Consider the following 17191-nt stretch of genomic DNA (forward strand, 5'->3'; position numbering starts at 1 on the left):
GAGGATGACAGTAGGTAGGGAGACATTTTTGTAGTTTTTTCATTATTTTCATTGTAATATATAATGTACATATGGAAATATACCTAGAATAGAAATGTAAAATTTACCAAATACTTGTAAACCACATGCCCCGTTAAATACCTTTGTTGCAAGTCACCCTTCGGCTTTTTAGGGAGGCATTGCTTGTTTATGGCTATGCTGGGTCTTCCTTGCTGCTTGGATTTTTAATTGCGGCGAGTTGGGGCTACTCTGGTTGCGCACAGGCTTCTCATTGCGGCGACTTCTCTTGTTCTGGAGCACGGGCTCTAGGGCCCGTAGGCTTCAGTTGTTGTGGTTTGCGGACTCTAGAGCACAGTCTCAGTAATTGTGGCACAGGGCTTAGTTGTTCCTCAGCATGTAGAATCTTCCCAAATCAGGGATCGAATCTGCGTCTCCTGCACTGGTAGGTGGATTCTTTGCTGAGCCACCAGGAGAGTCCTCGGGAAGCATTTTGAAAATAGGAGGAAATCTTGGACTTAGTCTATATTTGTTCAGGATGTTAGGTTATGTAAGACTGTGGAACAACCAAGGGCAATTAGATCTGACTTGTATATGTAAAAAAATATATTCTGAGCTTGAACTTGGTATATAGGAAACAATATTTGTTCTGCTATGAGATTTAAACCTAACGTGGTAGCAGATTGACTTATTAAATGTAAGGAGTTTACTTTTCTATACAGTGATATTTCACTAAGTGTACAGTGATGCAATGAAGTAACAGAACTGTGAAACAGTATTTCTTTTTCCTGTAGAAGTCTTTGATTTAATGCATTTGGATGACAAGAGATTTTTATGAGCAAATATAGGCTACAGATGGGAAAACAGTGGAAACAGTGTCAGACTTTATTTTGGTGGGCTCCAAAATCACTGCAGATGGTGATTGCAGCCATGAAATTAAAAGACGCTTACTCCTTGGAAAGAAAGTTATGACCAACCTAGATAGCATATTGAAAAGCAGAGACATTACTTTGCCAACTAAGCTCCGTCTAGTCAAGGCTATGGTTTTTCCAGTGGTAATGTATGGATATGAGAGTTGGACTATAAAGAAAGTTGAGTGCCGAAGAATTGATGCTTTGAACTGTGGTGTTGGAGAAGACTCTTGAGAGTCCCTTGGACTACAAGGAGATCCAACCAGTCCATTCTAAAGGAGATCAGCCCTAGGTGTTCTTTGTTTTTTTTTTTTAATTTTTATTTATTTATTTATTTTTAAAATTTTAAAATCTTTAATTCTTACATGCGTTCCCAAACATGAACCCCCCTCCCACCTCCCTCCCCACAACATCCCTCTGGGTCCTAGGTGTTCTTTGGAAGGAATGATGCTAAAGCTGAAACTCCAGTACTTTGGCCACCTCATGTGAAGAGTTGACTCATTGGAAAAGACTCTGATGCTGGGAGCGATTGAGGGCAGGAGGAAAAGGGGACAACAGAGGATGAGATAGGTGGATGGCATCACTGACTCGATGGACATGAGTTTGAGTGAACTCCGGGAGTTGGTGATGGACAGGGAGGCCTGCCATGCTGTGATTCATGGGGTAACAAAGAGTCAGACACGACTGAGCGACTGAACTGAACTGAACTGATAGGCTACAGAATCATCTGTATTTTCAAGACTGTAAGCAACTGTCTAGATTGTGAGTTCCTTGCAGGCTGATTTTTTCTTGTTTCTGCTTAGCAGAATGCCTGGAAAATAATAAATATTTAGTGCATATTTGTTGAATAGTGATAGCTAGCATTTATTGAGCCTTTACTTTTAAAATTTTATTTATTTATTTTGGGCTGCACTGAGTCTTTGTTGCCTTGAAAGCGGGGGTTACTCTCTAGCTGTGTTGTGCAGGCTTCTCAGTGCAGTGGCTTCTGTTGTGGTGCGTGGGCTTAGTTGTCCCGAGGCACGTGGGATCCCCCAGAACCAGGGACTGGACCTGTATCCCCTGCATTGGACCACTAGGGAAGTCCTGTTGAGCCTTTTCTACATTCACTTTTCAGAGGAGACATTGTAGAACTCCATTTGTCCTCCATCTCGATAGCAGTTTTTATCTGAGTTAACTTCTGTACAAGAGTTTTTCAAAAAGTGAAATATTATAGAAGTTATGAGAAAATTAATCCTACCCAGATACCATATGGGATCTTGAATCTTCTCATAATAGTCTTGCCTAGGCGCGGAGTTCTCTTTCAAATGAAATATGAAGTTGGACTTGGAGAAAATTAAGACCTGATGCTCAATTTACTGGCATCATTGTCCTCTTTCTATTTTTAGTAAAATGAAAATTGTGTAGACTAAGTCTTCCCCCCATTCGTGTCATTTCATATTTTTAAAATGAAGTGAGATACATTCCATAAACAAAGTGCAAGGGAGAAAGAGAAGTGGGGATAAACTTATAGTTCGTGAAATCGGATAAAGTTTTGAAAGCCAGGGATGGGTTGAACATTACTGATTCTAATGGGGGAAAAAGTTGATTTTTCCAGAGGATAGTGAAAGCATTTGAAAGAAGATGGCATCAGTATTCAGCCACTATTTAATTTTGTAAAAAAGTAATTATGTTGTACTGTGTAGCATATTAAACAATTTCATATGCTTCATTATACTTTTATGGAGTGTTGGTAAATGAGCAAAACACAAGATGTCACTGGGAGTTTTATTTCTTTCTCTTAATGTAAAGGAAATCAAGTTTGATGCAGTTGCCAGAGGGAAAGCCACACCTTTTCCTTTTATCCCATATTAGGTAAATCTACATTTATGTCTCTACCTTAACCACATCTCAGTGACTAATGTTCTTAATGATGACCTTTAATTATTAAAAGAAAAAAAAACCTTCTTAATGTACCATATTAAAAGGTAAGAACCATATGATGTGTTGTAGAGAGAATTCTAAGACGTAAAATATAGTTCTCTAAACAGAAAGGGTTAACTAAGATACCTGGAAAATATGACTCTAAGTGACTCATTCTTCAAGTGGTCTGTTCTTTTTTGCAGTATATTTCAGCATATCATTTGCTTTGCCTTACAACTAAGAATTTTTTATGTTGCTGTTCTAGGCTAATCAATGACATTTTTCATTTTATCTAGTTGTAAATTGGTCCATTTTGGCTGTGTCTAAGTAAGTCTGCACATAGCTTAAACTGCAACATTTTCATAAAAAATTTTATTTAAAAAAATGTTCTGGGATTTAACCCAAATATTGACCGAGCATTCAGTTATATTGAAATATTGTTCAGTATCCAGAGAAGAATATTATATTTGAAATGTTGCCCTTGAACAATCATCAAAAAGTTGGCAAGATTTTTTTTTTCAATCTGTGACATATAAGCAAGTGTGATCTTTATATTTTTGTCCAGGAACGTTACATCAGTATAGTGTAGTGGAATAGAGCCCGTCAGAGTGTCAGCATAACTTTGCTGGGCTGATCACGTCTATGAAAGGAGTGAATGAGAATCTTGAAAAGTCTGCTCCTCAGCACACGCTGAGGTCCTCTTTTGGATCTCATACTAATGAAACTGTGATTCTCTGAAGAACTGCTTAAGGGCGCACAATCATTTATTGAAGCATCTGGTACTGAAAACGTGTTCCATATAGCGCATGAGATGTAATATTGAGGTTTAGGTGTTTGAAGATGAGCTTATAAGGAAGTCACTGTTCAAAGAAAACAGGCTAAAATACTTTGTCTGAGATTCCACTGTAACATCTCCGGACAGCTCTGTGACTCTAGGCTTATATTGTCTCCACATCCAAAGAGTTCAAGAGATTAGTTTCTTGGTGACTGACGTATGCATAAATTAAAAAAATTTTTTTTGATACTTTGGAATGAATGTCATTAAATATACTTATAATCTAATCACAAGTATCTGATTATCCGTATGAATCCATAGGGATTTCATTTTTAAAATAGCATTAAAATAATCTGATGAGAAGAGATTTTGGTTTTAGCATGCATTTTAAATATAGTGGTTTGACATTTTGACCCAGAAGCTTATGATTATTCTTTACCATGGAGCACCTAGAGATTTATTAAAATGATAACTATATGTCTGTTGGGTCAACAGGCTTTATTTGTTTATTTATTTCATCTTTTTTTTAAACTTCAGTTATCCAAATCTCAAAACTTTGTGTTTATGGTTGACTCACGTATTTCATCATTCTGTGTATCTCGCCAGTTCTTAAATCTTATCAGTTCTTGCCTAAGGGTTCCATATCCATCCTTCTTTTCCATTCCTACAACTCTTATCCTAGTCAGTGTCTGAAATCTGTAGTCTGGAAAGACCCATTAGAGATTATCTTGTCCAGCTAACTCATTTTCCAAAGAATTGAAACTCAAAGAGATTGTACATGAACCAGAACGATGACCTGGAGTTTCTGACTCCAGATCCTGCTTATCTTCTCCAGATCCTCCAAATCTTCTCTTCATTACTTTTCTCTAAACTGGTCAGTAGGGCAGAATTCTAATAGTTATAATGCTGTTCCCATTTCAGTAGTCCATACTCCATACCAAGCACTGTTCTAGGTCTTTAGATATATTAACTGGCTTATTCCTTGCAACAGGTCTGAGATAGAACTGAAGACTTGACATAGGAAGGTGTAGTGGTGGGTTTGTGTGCCACCCTTTTTTAACAGTGTTTCTGGAGTGTAGTTAACCTACAGTAAGACAATCACGAAGGTGTGATCACTCATCTAGAGCCAGACATCCTGGAATGTGAAGTCAAGTGGGCCTTAGAAAGCATCACTACGAACAAAGCTAGTGGAGGTGATGGAATTCCAGTTGAGCTATTTCAAATCCTGAAAGATAATGCTGTGAAAGTGCTGCACTCAATATGCCAGCAAATTTGGAAAACTCACTAGTGGCCACAGGACTGGAATAGGTCAGTTTTCATTCCAATCCCAAAGAAAGGCAATGCCAAAGAATGCTCAAACTACCGCACAATTGCACTCATCTCACATGCTAGTAAAGTAATGCTCAAAATTCTCCAAGCCAGGCTTCAGCAATACGTGAACTGTGAACTTCCAGATGTTTAAGCTGGTTTTAGAAAAGGCAGAGGAACCAGAGATCAAATTGCCAACATCCACTGGATCATGGAAAAAGCAAGAGAGTTCCAGAAAAACATCTATTTCTGCTTTATTGACTATGCCAAAGCTTTTGACTGTGTGGATCACAATAAACTGTGGAAAATTCTGAAAGAGATGGGAATACCAGACCACCTGACCTGCCTCTTGAGAAATCTGTATGCAGGTCAGGAAGCAACAGTTAGAACTGGACATGGAACAACAGACTGGTTCCAAATAGGAAAAGGAGTATGTCAAGGCTGTATATTGTCACCCTGCTTATTTAACTTATATGCAGGGTACATCATGAGAATCGCTGGACTGGAAGAAACACAAGCTGGAATCAAGATTGCCGGGAGAAATATCAGTAACCTCAGATATGCAGATGACACCACCCTTATGGCAGAAAGTGAAGAGGAACTGAAAAACCTCAATGAAAGTGAAAGAGGAGAGTGAAAAAGTTGGCTTCAAGCTCAACATTCAGAAAAGGAAGATCATGGCATCCGGTCCCATCACTTCATGGGAAATAGGTGGGGAAACAGTGGAAATGTGTCAGACTTTATTTTTTGGGGCTCCAAAATCACTGCAGATGGTGATTGCAGCCATGAAATGAAAAGACACTTACTCCTTGGAAGAAAAGTTATGAGCAACCTCGATAGCATATTCAAAAGCAGAGACATTACTTTGCCAACTAAGCTCCGTCTAGTCAAGGCTATGGTTTTTCCAGGAGTCATGTATGGATGTGAGAGTTGGACTGTGAAGAAGGCTGAGCGCCGGAGAATTGATGCTTTTGAACTGTGGTGTTGGAGAAGACTCTTGAGAGTCCCTTGGACTGCAAGGAGATCCAACCAGTCCATTCTGAAGGAGATCAGCCCTGGGATTTCTTTGGAAGGAATGATGCTAAAGCTGAAACTCCAGTACTTTGGCCACCTCATGCAAAGAGTTGACTCATTGGAAAAGACTCTGATGCTGGGAGGGATTGGGGGCAGGAGGAGAAGGGGACGACAAAGGAAGAGATGGCTGGATGGCATCACTGACTCGATGGACATGAGTCTGAATGAACTCCGGGAGTTGGTGATGGACAGGGAAGCCTAGCGTGCTGCGATTCATGGGGTCGCAAAGAGTCGGACACAACTGTGCAACTGAACTGAACTGAAGACTCATATTTAAAGTGTAGAATTGGTGATATTTTATATGTATATATTTATATATTTTATATTTATATTTTAGGGCATCATGCTAAGTAAAATAAATCAGAGAAAGGCAAAAATTGTGTGATCTCACTTACATAGGGAATCTAAAAAACAAACAGAATAACGAAAACCAACTCTTAGATACAGAAAACAAATAGGTGGTTTCCAGAGGAAAGGAAGATGGGAGGGGCAGTATAGGTAAAGGAGATTAAGAGGGGGCAAACCTCCAGTTATAAAATAAATAAGCCATGGAAACTTAATGCAGCATAAGGAGTGTGGTCAATAATATTGTAATAATTTTGTATGGGGACAGATGGTTATTAGGCTAGTGTGGTGATCATTCATAATGTATACAAATGTCAAATCACTATGTAGTACACTTGAAGCTGACATAATATTGTACATCAACTGTATTTCAGTTGGCAAAAGAGAGGAAGGAATGAATGAAAGGATATGATTAGTCTAAACTTGAGACCAGAGAAGGCTTTGCAAAGTGGCTAATACTTGAACTGATTCTTGAAGAATGAAAAACAATTCATTAGGTAGTTGGAAAGGGCATGTAACATGTACAGAGAGAGGCACAGAGACTCGAGACATCTTTGTGTATTTGGGAATTCCAATAAACAGTTTGGAATGGCTGGACAGGGTTGGGAGTTGTGTGTCAGGTGATGTTGCAGCAGGCTGATAGGAGCTAGGTGGATAGGAAATTGGAGCTCTGTGTTGTTGGTGACAGCCATCAGAGTTTCTAAATATTTGCCCACTGTTAGGATATTTATTGAGCACCAGCTGTGACAAGTGCTAGGCTTAAACAGCAGTGAACAAGATACATGTGGACCCTTCTTTTGTGACCCTTACAGTCTGGAGGTGGAGTTATAACCAAATTCTACCCGTCTTTCAAGGCCTAGCCCTTCTGACAAGGTTTGTTCAACTATCCCAGCCTTATGGATTTTTCCCCTATGGTGTTTATGGCCAGTACATCTCAGTTTCAAATCAAATTTACTGTATGTTGAATAATGATTGTGTGTCTTTTCGTCCTAGTGCTTCTTCCGTCGTCTTTTTAGGGGAGCTAGATTGCTGTAGCATCTAGCCCAATTCTAAGCTTGTAAAATAATTCAGTAGATATTGATTAGAATTGTAGGATGGAGAAGGGAAGGTTGGAAAGGGGTGAGAGGCAGGAGGAGGATGGAAAAACCAGAGGGCTGACGGTTGGAGACAAGCTTGGGAAGTATGGAGGTCAGGGAGAAGAGGATTTTTAAAAGTTTTTGAGGAAATGAGCTGGAGTAGGCTGGCACTTCCCTATGGTTGTGTTCCTCCCTGGCTTAGGATGGACACCCTCCATCCAGCTGTCGAGGATCCTACGAAGTTTCCATTCGGTTGGCATTTTTACTTAGGTGACTGCATTTGGCTCTGAAGGTGCCATCTGTCTATACATTGTAAGTGCTTACCTAGTGGTTTTATAATACAGTCATTCCTTTTTTTTCCCCTAGAATTCTTTTGTAAAGAAGAACTCATCAACCAGGGTTATGTGAGAACCCTAAAATTTAGTCTGTTTAGGAAAGGCAAGATATGTTCTTAATTTTTTCTTTAATTGCTAATATTTTGGACTTAAATTTTTTTTGGAAACATAAATCTCTAGAAAAGTTGCTAGTACAAAGAACTTTTTTTTTTTCTCTGAAACTGTGTAAAATAAGTCGTTGAATTGATGCCCCATCACTTCTGCACATTTTAGGGTGTTTTTCCTACGAAGGCATTTTCCTGTACAATCACAATACAACCACCAATATTAGGAAATTAAAATTGATTAAATACTAATATCTAATTACTGCTGTTAACATTAGCCAGTGGTGCCCAAGGCATCCTTTATAGCAACACGATCCAATCCAGATCATGGACTGTAGTTGCCGTAGCTCCTCAGTGTCTTTCAGCATAGATCTATCACAGGAATTGTGCTGTGTTAGTCTCACTGCGTCCTACCAGGTGGCACACGACTTCAGTTGGTCTCATTACTGGGGATATTAACTTTGGTTACTTGATTAAGATGGTATCTGTCAGTCTTGTTTCTTAGAGTGACCCATTTTCTCTGTACATTTTTTGTTTCTGAAACAGCTTTATTTGGATATAATTGACTTACAATACACCTGACATACTTAAAATGTCAATCTGTAAAGTTTGGACATGTATTTACACCTGTGAAACCATCATCAAAATTGAGATAATGAACATATACTTTGTTCCCCAAAACGTCCTCGTGCTTGTTGGGAATCCCATCCTCTTACACCCTTCCTGATCTCTCCTTCAGCCTCTCAGGCCACCACTGATCTGCTTTCTGTTACTGCATATTAGTCTGCATTTCCTTGAATTTTATAAAAGAGATTTCATATAGTCTCACACTTTGTGTGTGTGTGTGTGTTTAGCTGGGTTTCTTTGACTCAGCAAAATTATTTTGATTCATCTATATTGTCACCTATAGCAATAGTTCATTCTTTTTAATTGCTAAGTAGTGGACCATTATATGGAAATACCATAATTTGTTTGTTCTTTTATCTGTTGATGGAAATTTGATTGCTTCCAGTTTTTGGTTATCACTCTTTATAATTAATTGTTGTATGGTGATGTACTTAAATACCATATAAGTCTCCTATTCATCAGTAAACTTTGAATTTATGCATTTATATATTGACATTAGTGTGCACTCAGATTCCAAATTCATTCAATGGATTACAATTTGGCGTTCATTATGTCCCACATTTGGCCAGTTGAGGCTTAAGTTGGCTTCTGTGCCCTTTCAACGTATCTTTGAGTGCTTCTTTATTTTCTGACATGAGAAGATGCTTTAGCCTTCCTTATTTTGTATTACTTTGCTCTGGCCCTGGAATCAGTAATTTCTCCAAGGAGCTCTGGTGCCTTTTAAAGTCTTTCAGTAGCCATAGCTGGAAAGTATGTGTATGTGTATATGTAAGTACACATGTACATCTGTGTCTGTTTCTGTATTTATCTATGTGTTAAAAACCATGAATTGCATCATCTCCAATTCCAATCCAGTATCACAGAATTTATTTTAGTCTTCTCTCTTCCAGATTTCTAACTCCTTTCTTTGACAGTGAAAGACCAGGCTCCCATTAACCTCAGTATAAGTGTGTGTACAGTCTTCCTGTACACAGTCAGTCTCTACATGCCCCCTTGGCCCTGACCTTGGGGAACCCACAGCTTAGTCCTTGACCTGGCTCTTTTGAATGTTGGTTGAGTCCCTGGCCCTTTTGAGCACACCACTTGAGACCCCAGTCCCCACAAACACTACTCTAGTCTCTGACTGATCTCGAGCAGACTCTCTGGGTGAGCTGTGGACCTTGCAAACATGCTGGCTGAGCCTTTGGTCAAGTCACCAGGCCTGGTTTGGGGAACGCATAACACAAGTTTCAGACTTAGGCAAGCAGCCAGCTGAAGCCCTTTTTTGAGACCGTTCTTAGCAAACACATTGTTTGAATCCCAGTCAAGTCCCTAACCCTGACCAAAGCGCTCCATTTAAAATTTAACTGTTCAAAGTGTTTATATTGATATTTGTATGTTTTTCCTAAACTGAAAATCTTGTTAATAACAATGTTAACGTAATTATTTGGTTTACATATAAAATATTTTAATGAGAAAAGAATAGTCTTTTTAGCAAATGTGCTGGGACAGCTGGGTAACCATATGCAAAAGAATGAAATGGGACCCTTGCTGCTGCTAAGTCGCTTCAGTCGTGTCCGACTCTGTGTGACCCCATAGACGGCAGCCCACCAGGCTCCCCCGTCCCTGGGATTCTCCGGGAAAGAACACTGGAGTAGGCTGCCATTTTCTTCTCCAATGCATGAAAGTGAAAAGTGAAAGTGAAGTCGCTCAGTTGTGTCTGACTCCTAGCGACCCCATGGACTGCAGCCTATCAGGCTCCTCCGTCCATGGGATCTTCCAGGCAAAAGTACTGGAGTGGGATGCCATTGCCTTCTCCGACAGTTTGGCAGTTTCTTAAGTATAGAATCATCATATATTTATCATCGATCAGCAGTTCCTAGGTGTATATACCCAAGAAAAATGAAAACATAGGTCCACCCAGAATTTTGTATATGAATGTTTATAACAGCATTATTCATAATAGCTAAAAGATGGACGTGTCCATCAACTGATATATGGGTAAACAAAATACTGTATATTCATACAGTGGTTTGTATTATACTATTTTTTAGCCATAAACAGAAATGAAGTGTGAAACATACTTCAGCACAAGTGAACCTTGAAAACATCATACGAAATTATAGAAACCAGATATGAAAGACCACATGATAAATAATTTCCTTTATATGAAATGTCCAGGATAGGTAAAGTTAGGATTGGAAAGTAGATTAGTGGTGTTCAGGGCTATGGGAGGGATGAGGGGAAGAGAGTGATAGCTAAAGGGTTCAGGATTTATTTTTGAGGTGATAAAAATGTTTTAGAGTTGACTATGGTGATGGTCGCACATTTCTTGGAATATACGAAACGCCAGTGAATCGCACACTTCAGATTGGTAGACTGTATGTGCATGAATCTTCTCAGTAAAGCTGTTGAAAAATTTCACCTTACATACACAGCATAGTGACTATAATGAATAATTCTGTATTGTATATTTGAGAATTGCTGAGAGAGTGGATCTTAAAAGTTCCCATCACCAGAGAAAAAGTTGTAACTATATGTGGTGATGGATGTTAACTAGGCTTACTGTGGTGATCATTTTGCAGTATATTCATATATTGAATCTTGTTGTACACCTGAACCTAATGGCATGTTATATGTCAATTATATTTCAAAGGAAAGGTAGAAAAGATTTAACCCAGGAATTTCTTAAAATGTTCAAAACCAAAATGAAGTGTACAACTTTACTAAGAAAATGTTAAAGGCATACTGTTATCTTGAATAGGATGATCACTATAGTCAAGATGCCAATTGTGAAATTACAATTAGTGCAGTTACAAACATTTTGAAGAGAGAACTTGCCAATTGATTCTGGAAGAAAAAGTGTGTAAGAATAGTCAAGACAATTTTTAAAGAGAAAGATAATCATGGAGACTTTCAGGTATAAAAGTTAGTTAAAAACTAGGGTAATTTCAACAGTATGATACTAGCAAAGAAATAATATGATTAAAAAAATTTAACCTTGCATTGTGTCAGTATCTTTGATTTCATATGTGTGTCCATTTTTTAAACTGGAAATCTTGTGCCAAACAATATAAATGTAATGACTTGCTTTGTCGCATGTGTAAAAATTTTGAGAGCAGCGCCAGCATGCCAACTAACAGTAAGACCACTAAATAAGGCTCAAGATGTCTTTGCAACTGTCTTTATCCTTTCAATATATTACATTAAGGATATATACTGTGCTCTAAGTCATTTGCAATTACTCTTTGTCACCAACTTGTTATATAGAGTTTTAGTTTTCCATTTGTTTTCAGTTTTTAGGGATTGCTTTTTTCTTTCTGATTTATTTTTTGATATATAAAATAATTACATGATTCCAGAGTCAAAACTCTGTAACTAGATCTGTTCAGAGAAGTTTCCCGTCTGTCTCTGTTTTCCTTCTACCCTATTCTCCCTGCACCTCCACCTGCCTCTTTAAAAAAAAAGAGTTTATTTATTTATTTATTTGGCTGTACTGGGTCTTTGTTGCTGGGCTGGCTTTTTCTTGTTCATTGCTGGCAAGTGGAGACTACACTCTAGTTTGGGTGTGCAGACTTCTCATTGTGGTGGCTTCTCTTGCTGTGGAGCACAGGCTTAGGGCACGTGGGCTCCAGTAGTTGTGGGCATGCAGGCTCAGTAGTTGCAGCTCCTGGGCATCAAAGCACAGGCTCAGTAGTTGCGGAGCACAGGCTTAGCTGCTCTGCAGCATGTGGGATCGTCCTGGGTCAGGGATTGAACCTGCATCTCCTGCATTGACAGTTGAATTCTTTACCGTTGAGCCACCAGGAAAGCCCAGATCCAGGTTTTCTTGAGTTTGGTTTGCATGGAGGAAGTCTACTGAAGGGTTTTCACAGTGAGAAGTTTGTGTTTAGATGCCTGTCTGCCTTTTAAAGTAAGACCTGTGCATCTTGATTTAGCTTCTCTGAGTTAAGAATCTCTTTAAAGGAGTGGCAGTATATAGAAAACTTTTTTTCAGGCTCATTTTATTTTCACTTCATGATAAGATAAAGGGTGTCTGTTTCTTAGCTATAGGTTTCTGTCAGATTACTTGGTGAGAAGATATATAGATTATGTTTTGCAACATCACCTCTACACCTTGGTTGTTCCTCTGCCAACTCCCTCTTCCCCTTTTCCCAACAAGTGTGGATTCAGATTTTGGCTTTGCCACTTCTCAGCTGAGCTGACTAGTCAGTAAGCTGACTAAGCTCAGTTTTCTCATGAGTTAAATGAGGTTGATGTCAGCCCTAAAGACATCATTGTGTGAATTAGCACAACATGTAAAATACCTAGTGCCGAGCAGAGTAGGGGTCAGTCGATAGCACTTTCCTTTCAGCTTGAATAGTAGAAAGCGGATTCTCAGTCTTTGGACTTTGTAAGTGTATCTTCTGTCATCCACCGTCCTTCTGTTCATATGAATTGCTTTGTGAAATGCTGATCCTGTTGCTGGAGACGTTGTGAGGGACGGTTTGTCAGGGACATTGTAGAGGGATGGACGAGGTGACCTGTTGGACACCCCCTTGGTGTATGCCAGTAGCCCCTTTATTATATATATATTTTATTTTGAAAGTCATCTTCTTAGAGATACTATGTTATTAGGCTGTTGTACTCCCATCTTTTCATCTGAGGTGTTCGGAAAAATACAGTATGACTGCTAAGCCAATACTTACTTCCCTGGTAGCTCAGACAGTTAAGTGTCTGTCTACAATGAGGGAGACCCGGGTTTGATCCCTGGGTCAGGAAGATCCCCTGGAGAAGGAAATGGCAATCCACTCCAGTACTATTGCCTGAAAAATCCCATGGACAGAGGAGCCTGGTAGGCTACAGTCCATAGGGTTGCAAAGAGTCGGGCACGACTGAGCGACTTCACTTCACTTTCAAGCCAATACTGACTCATTTTCTACTTGATACTCATATTGTCTCAGATACATCCAGATACACATCTGTTTCTCCTTTTAAGGGAGAAATTCTACATTCTTTATGTGGAAAACTGTATATTGATCTCCTCTTCATTAGATTTTCGTGTTGTTTAACTCTTTGCAGATTGACTTGGTATGTTGTATCATCACCTGTATTGCCATATTTTGGGCGGCATGATTAAGACAGACACTCTAAATAAGAAAGAGCAGGGTCATGAATGATATCTCTTAGGACTGTGTGGAGTAAAGGAGATAACGTATGTAATGTCCTTAGCTTCTAGGTTGGAACATATAAGTGCTCAGACAGTGCTTGCTATGGACTATTACAGTACATGTTCCTCATTTTCCAGACTTGAAATTCTTTAAGAGTAGGATCTATGTAATATATGTATTTTACATATTATGCCCTAAATGTTTTACTTACTAATGTAGTTTTATTCTCATACTTTTAAAAATATATATTTTTTTTATTGAAATATAATTGACTTAAAATGTTTCAAGTACACAGCAAGGTGATTTTATTATTCAAATATACATAAATCATTTTTGAAATTATTTTCTGTCATAGGTTATTACAAGATATTGACTACTTTTCAATGTCTCATCTTTTGTCTTACAGTGATGAAGCTAAAGGATCTGTTTGTGGATGATTCAGGTCGATGTTTGGCTGTTCAATTCCATCTGGAATGTGCATATATATATTTATATTATTATGAATATAAAAAAGCAAAAGATCAGTTCAGTATTGCTAAAGACATCTGCAGATTACAAATTGATTTGACAGGTAAGATTTTTAACCTTTTGTGGATAATTGATGTATGATAAAACTAGTATATACATTGATGGTTTGGCTGTATTTTATGGTGGCATTTGATTATCTGTGTCCTCTTGGTTGCTTTACAAAAATATGTTTTTAAGATTTTATTTAAAGAGTTAACAGGTTTAGAAGAAAATTGAAGCTATATGTTCTTTATTCTTGCAAATGCTCACTTATTTTCTAATCTGGTTAGACATTTGGGTAATGTATGATAGCTAGGCAGTACACAAATGAACCTCGCCCACTGAGTTGTGACTGTGGGCTTCCCAAGACCCCTCCAGATTCTCAAGTGTAGTTTGGCTTCACATTGCCCTTTTCTGCAGATACCTACCTGTAGCTTCTATCTTGCCTTTCTTGTATTCCTTAAGAACAGAGGTTTTTTGACTTTGGTTTAGATGCTTCTTCACTGTCTTAGAATACTGCCTGGCATATGGTAAGCACTCAATAAACATTTGTTGGATGAACGAGTAAATTACAGAATTTTTCCTAAAATCTGTGTTTCTTCTGAGTACCAAACAAGAAACACTGTTTTCTTTTAGTGTATCTCCTTGTCCCTAGCCTAAAAATATTGACATTCTCTGTTGAAAACATTCATGAAAGTTAAACATCAGCAGTTGGTCACACCATTTACACCTGTTGAACCTGGGCTGTGTGAGTGTTGAAACAACAATCTGTGAATGCTGAAATGATTGAACCTGTTTTTCCTCTCTAGGTTGGGTCTAGATGATCTTTGAGGCCCATTTTTAGTCCCTAAACTCTATGCTCATTGAGGTAGTCCTGTCAGTAAAATCCTTAAGATATGAGATAAATATAACTTAGTGGCCTAGTCTGGAATATTAGCCACCTTTTATTACATTGTTTGTATGGGGAAAATTATTAAATATCTAACATAACTTTGGGAATAATGGCCATGTGTAACTTGGAGTCTTATATTTGAGATATAGTTATATGTAATATGGATTCCTGGTGACTCAGACGATAGAGAATCTGCCTGCAGTGCAGGAGACCCCGGTTTGATTCCTGGGTTGGAAAGATCCCTGGAATGGATCTGAAGAATGGTTATCCACTGCACTATTCTTGCCTGGAGAATTCCACGGACAGAGGAGCCTGGCGGGCTACAGTCTCTGGGGTTGTAAAGAGTCAGACACAGCTGAGCAACTAACACTTTCAATATAAGTTGTGAAGTTAGTTTTAGAAATTATGTTTTGATCCTAATAGACTTTTTGGGGGAATCATTTATAAAACTAGTATCATGGTACTCAGCATAGTCAGCTTTAACAGTTGATGTAGTTACTAGTTAGTTCTTCATATTTTTTTTCCAAGTTAAGATTAAAAAGCTTAAAAATACAAATGTGCTCACAAATATAAAATGAGAATCAGATTATAATTTTTTTTCCATTCAGTTCTCGCCTTACTATAAAAAAGTAAGCTGTGCTAGACCATCTCAATAACTATTTTTAGTATAACATGTTTCAATGGTTGTTGTATAATATAGAGCCAGACTCATCACAGGATGAAATCCAGACTTCTCAGACTGGTCTTTGTAATCAAGAGTCTTTGTAATCTTACTCTCACCAGAGAATAGATGTTAGAGCTTGTGCTTCTCTTAAAGCTGTTCTGCAGCTAGCTATTTCAGATACAAAGTAAAAACAATATTTGGCCTTATATGGAGCCAGATAATGTAATAGAAAGATTGGGATTTAGAATCTGCAGACCCTGGCTTTAAGCTCTGGCTCTGATACTAAAAACTGTGTAATCTTGAGCAACCAAGGCTACACTTCAGAACTTAACACTTTTTCCTCTGTTGTATGGAGAGGAGAGTATTTCTTCTCCTTGTTACGTTGAATGCATTCTTTTTTGAGAAGGGAGGGAGATTAATGCAAAGGTAAGTATGGGGAATTTCTAGTGGCAGAAATTTGAGTTCTGGGCCAATAGCTTCCTGGCTTTATAATTTTATAAGTCACTTTAAAGTCATCATGGGGCTTCAGGTTTCTCTTATTTGAAATGGGGGAAATACCTCATAAGCTCTAAAGCACTCTGAAAGTACTACTGTTTATGATTGTATGGTATTCTGGTTGGCAAGTTACTAAATGTAATTTAATATATGTATTTTCAGGTGCTTTAGGAAAAAGGACACGGTTCCAGGAAAATTATGTCGCACAACTTATTCTAGATGTAAGAAGGGAAGGAACTGTCTTTTCAAATTGTGAATTCACTCCAGCACCCACTCCTCAGGAATATTTAACCAAGGTGAGTAGGATCATAAGCTGTTTAAATTAGCATCCAAGTCTAATAGTTTCCATAGGGAAGTTTTGTAGAAACACTGGATGGAGTGGGAAGAGGCTTTTTTGGACCCTTCTTGAGCTTTTACAAGGTGGCTGGATGTTAAAAAGAATCTAAAACAGAACCCATTTTAAAGCCATTTTTATCCTCAGAGATAAACTATTGTTTCTTTTCTAGATTTCGGTTTAAGTATGAATTAATAATGTAATTACTTATATGTTACTGCCCTGAAAAAAATGAAAAAGGCAGACTGAGTAGAAACTAATTTTTCTAGTGGCTGCCCTATTTTTTGCCTTCTGTTGATATTCTCAAGTATTAAGAGCCTTAACATTTCTTATGCTTCTTCTAAATATGTAAACAGATGATCAGAATTCCTTTTTACAAGTTTTCTGATCTGTCTTCAGCTACTCTGTTATTATTGGGCTGGTTTCTGCCATAGTATGTGTTTCTGACTTGGGTGATACATTCTCTTGTAGCTTAAATTTATAGTTTTTGGTTAGTTTATCCACTCAATAGGCTTTCCATCTGCTTCTGTGAAGGCTATTAGCATTTATATTTTCTTATCCCAGAGACCCCAGACCAACATATCTGCTTGTAATTTGGTTGATGTTACTGTCCTTGAAGCCTGTGTTTTCCCACTTTTCATTCCAGAGCCTGTAAACAAATTTGCTTGGTGGATTGAGCACTAAAATTCTAACTGTACTGAAGATAATGCCAAGAGTAG

The 17191-nt window shown here is 38.2% G+C and overlaps 1 protein-coding gene across 5 annotated transcripts in view; it reads left to right on the forward strand.

Moving 5' to 3' along the window:
• The window catches only part of TTC27 (tetratricopeptide repeat domain 27), a 178116-nt gene that overhangs the window by 17607 nt on the left and 143318 nt on the right, over window positions 1–17191 (forward strand). For all 5 annotated transcript variants that reach the window (XM_018055099.1, XM_018055101.1, XM_018055098.1 and 2 more), the window contains exons 6-7: window positions 13987–14151; window positions 16301–16434. In XM_018055099.1, coding sequence (XP_017910588.1) covers window positions 13987–14151; window positions 16301–16434 — 299 coding nt within the window. The remainder of the gene's footprint in view (window positions 1–13986; window positions 14152–16300; window positions 16435–17191) is intronic.

This window comes from Capra hircus, chromosome 11 (assembly GCF_001704415.2).
Source record: "Capra hircus breed San Clemente chromosome 11, ASM170441v1, whole genome shotgun sequence".
Lineage (NCBI taxonomy): Eukaryota > Metazoa > Chordata > Mammalia > Artiodactyla > Bovidae > Capra > Capra hircus.